Below are 668 nucleotides of genomic sequence, written 5' to 3'. Positions count from 1 at the left end.
GAGGGGGACGCAGGCTGGGGGGGCACTGGGGGTGTTGGAGGGATGCTGGGGATATGGAGAGGGGGACACTGGGGACATGGGGGGGACACTGGGGACATGGGGAGGGGGCAATTGGGTTCATTGCAGCGACACTTAGAGACGTGGGGGACACACTGGGGACATAAAGGGACAGTGGGGGCACGGGGAGGGACACTGGGAGGGGGCAACTGGGTTTGTTATGGGGACATTGGGAGCCATGGGGGGACAATAGGGACATGGGGAGGGGACAACTGGGTTCCTTATGGGGACACTGAGGACATGGGGGGAGGGGACACTGGGGTGGATCAAATGCCCCCCCCCCCCCCGGCACTGACCCGGTGTCCCTGCAGACGCCCCGCGGGCGCCGGTGGTGAACGGGACGCTGTGGGTGGTGGCCGGGGAGCCGGTGACGGTGACGTGCGGGGCCGACAGCGACCCGGCGCCCATCGTGACGGTGCTGCGGGGCCGGCGCGCGGTGGCGGTGGCCGTCTACGAGCCGCAGGTGACGCTGGCGCTGCCGGCCGCCCGGCCCGAGGACGCGGGCGAGTACGTGTGCGTGGCCGAGAACCAGCACGGGCAGCGCGGCACCGCCTTCAACATCACGGTCGAGTGTGAGCGACCTGGGGGGGGGACACGTGGGGGGGGGATTG

The 668-nt window shown here is 69.9% G+C and overlaps 1 protein-coding gene across 1 annotated transcript in view; it reads left to right on the top strand.

Annotated features, from left to right (window-relative positions):
* Positions 1 to 653, top strand: part of MAG (myelin associated glycoprotein) — a gene marked incomplete at its 3' end in the record, with an annotated part of 2,596 nt that extends 1,943 nt beyond the window's left edge. Inside the window, exon 4 of the mRNA XM_035313981.1 lies at positions 369 to 653. Coding sequence (XP_035169872.1) covers positions 369 to 653 — 285 coding nt within the window. The remainder of the gene's footprint in view (positions 1 to 368) is intronic.
* Between the last annotated feature and the right edge of the window lie 15 nt (positions 654 to 668).

The sequence above is a fragment of the Oxyura jamaicensis genome, unplaced genomic scaffold, assembly GCF_011077185.1.
Source record: "Oxyura jamaicensis isolate SHBP4307 breed ruddy duck unplaced genomic scaffold, BPBGC_Ojam_1.0 oxyUn_random_OJ70054, whole genome shotgun sequence".
Lineage (NCBI taxonomy): Eukaryota > Metazoa > Chordata > Aves > Anseriformes > Anatidae > Oxyura > Oxyura jamaicensis.
The sequence above is the reverse complement of the archived record's forward strand: the minus strand, read 5'-3'. Positions and strand labels throughout refer to the sequence as shown.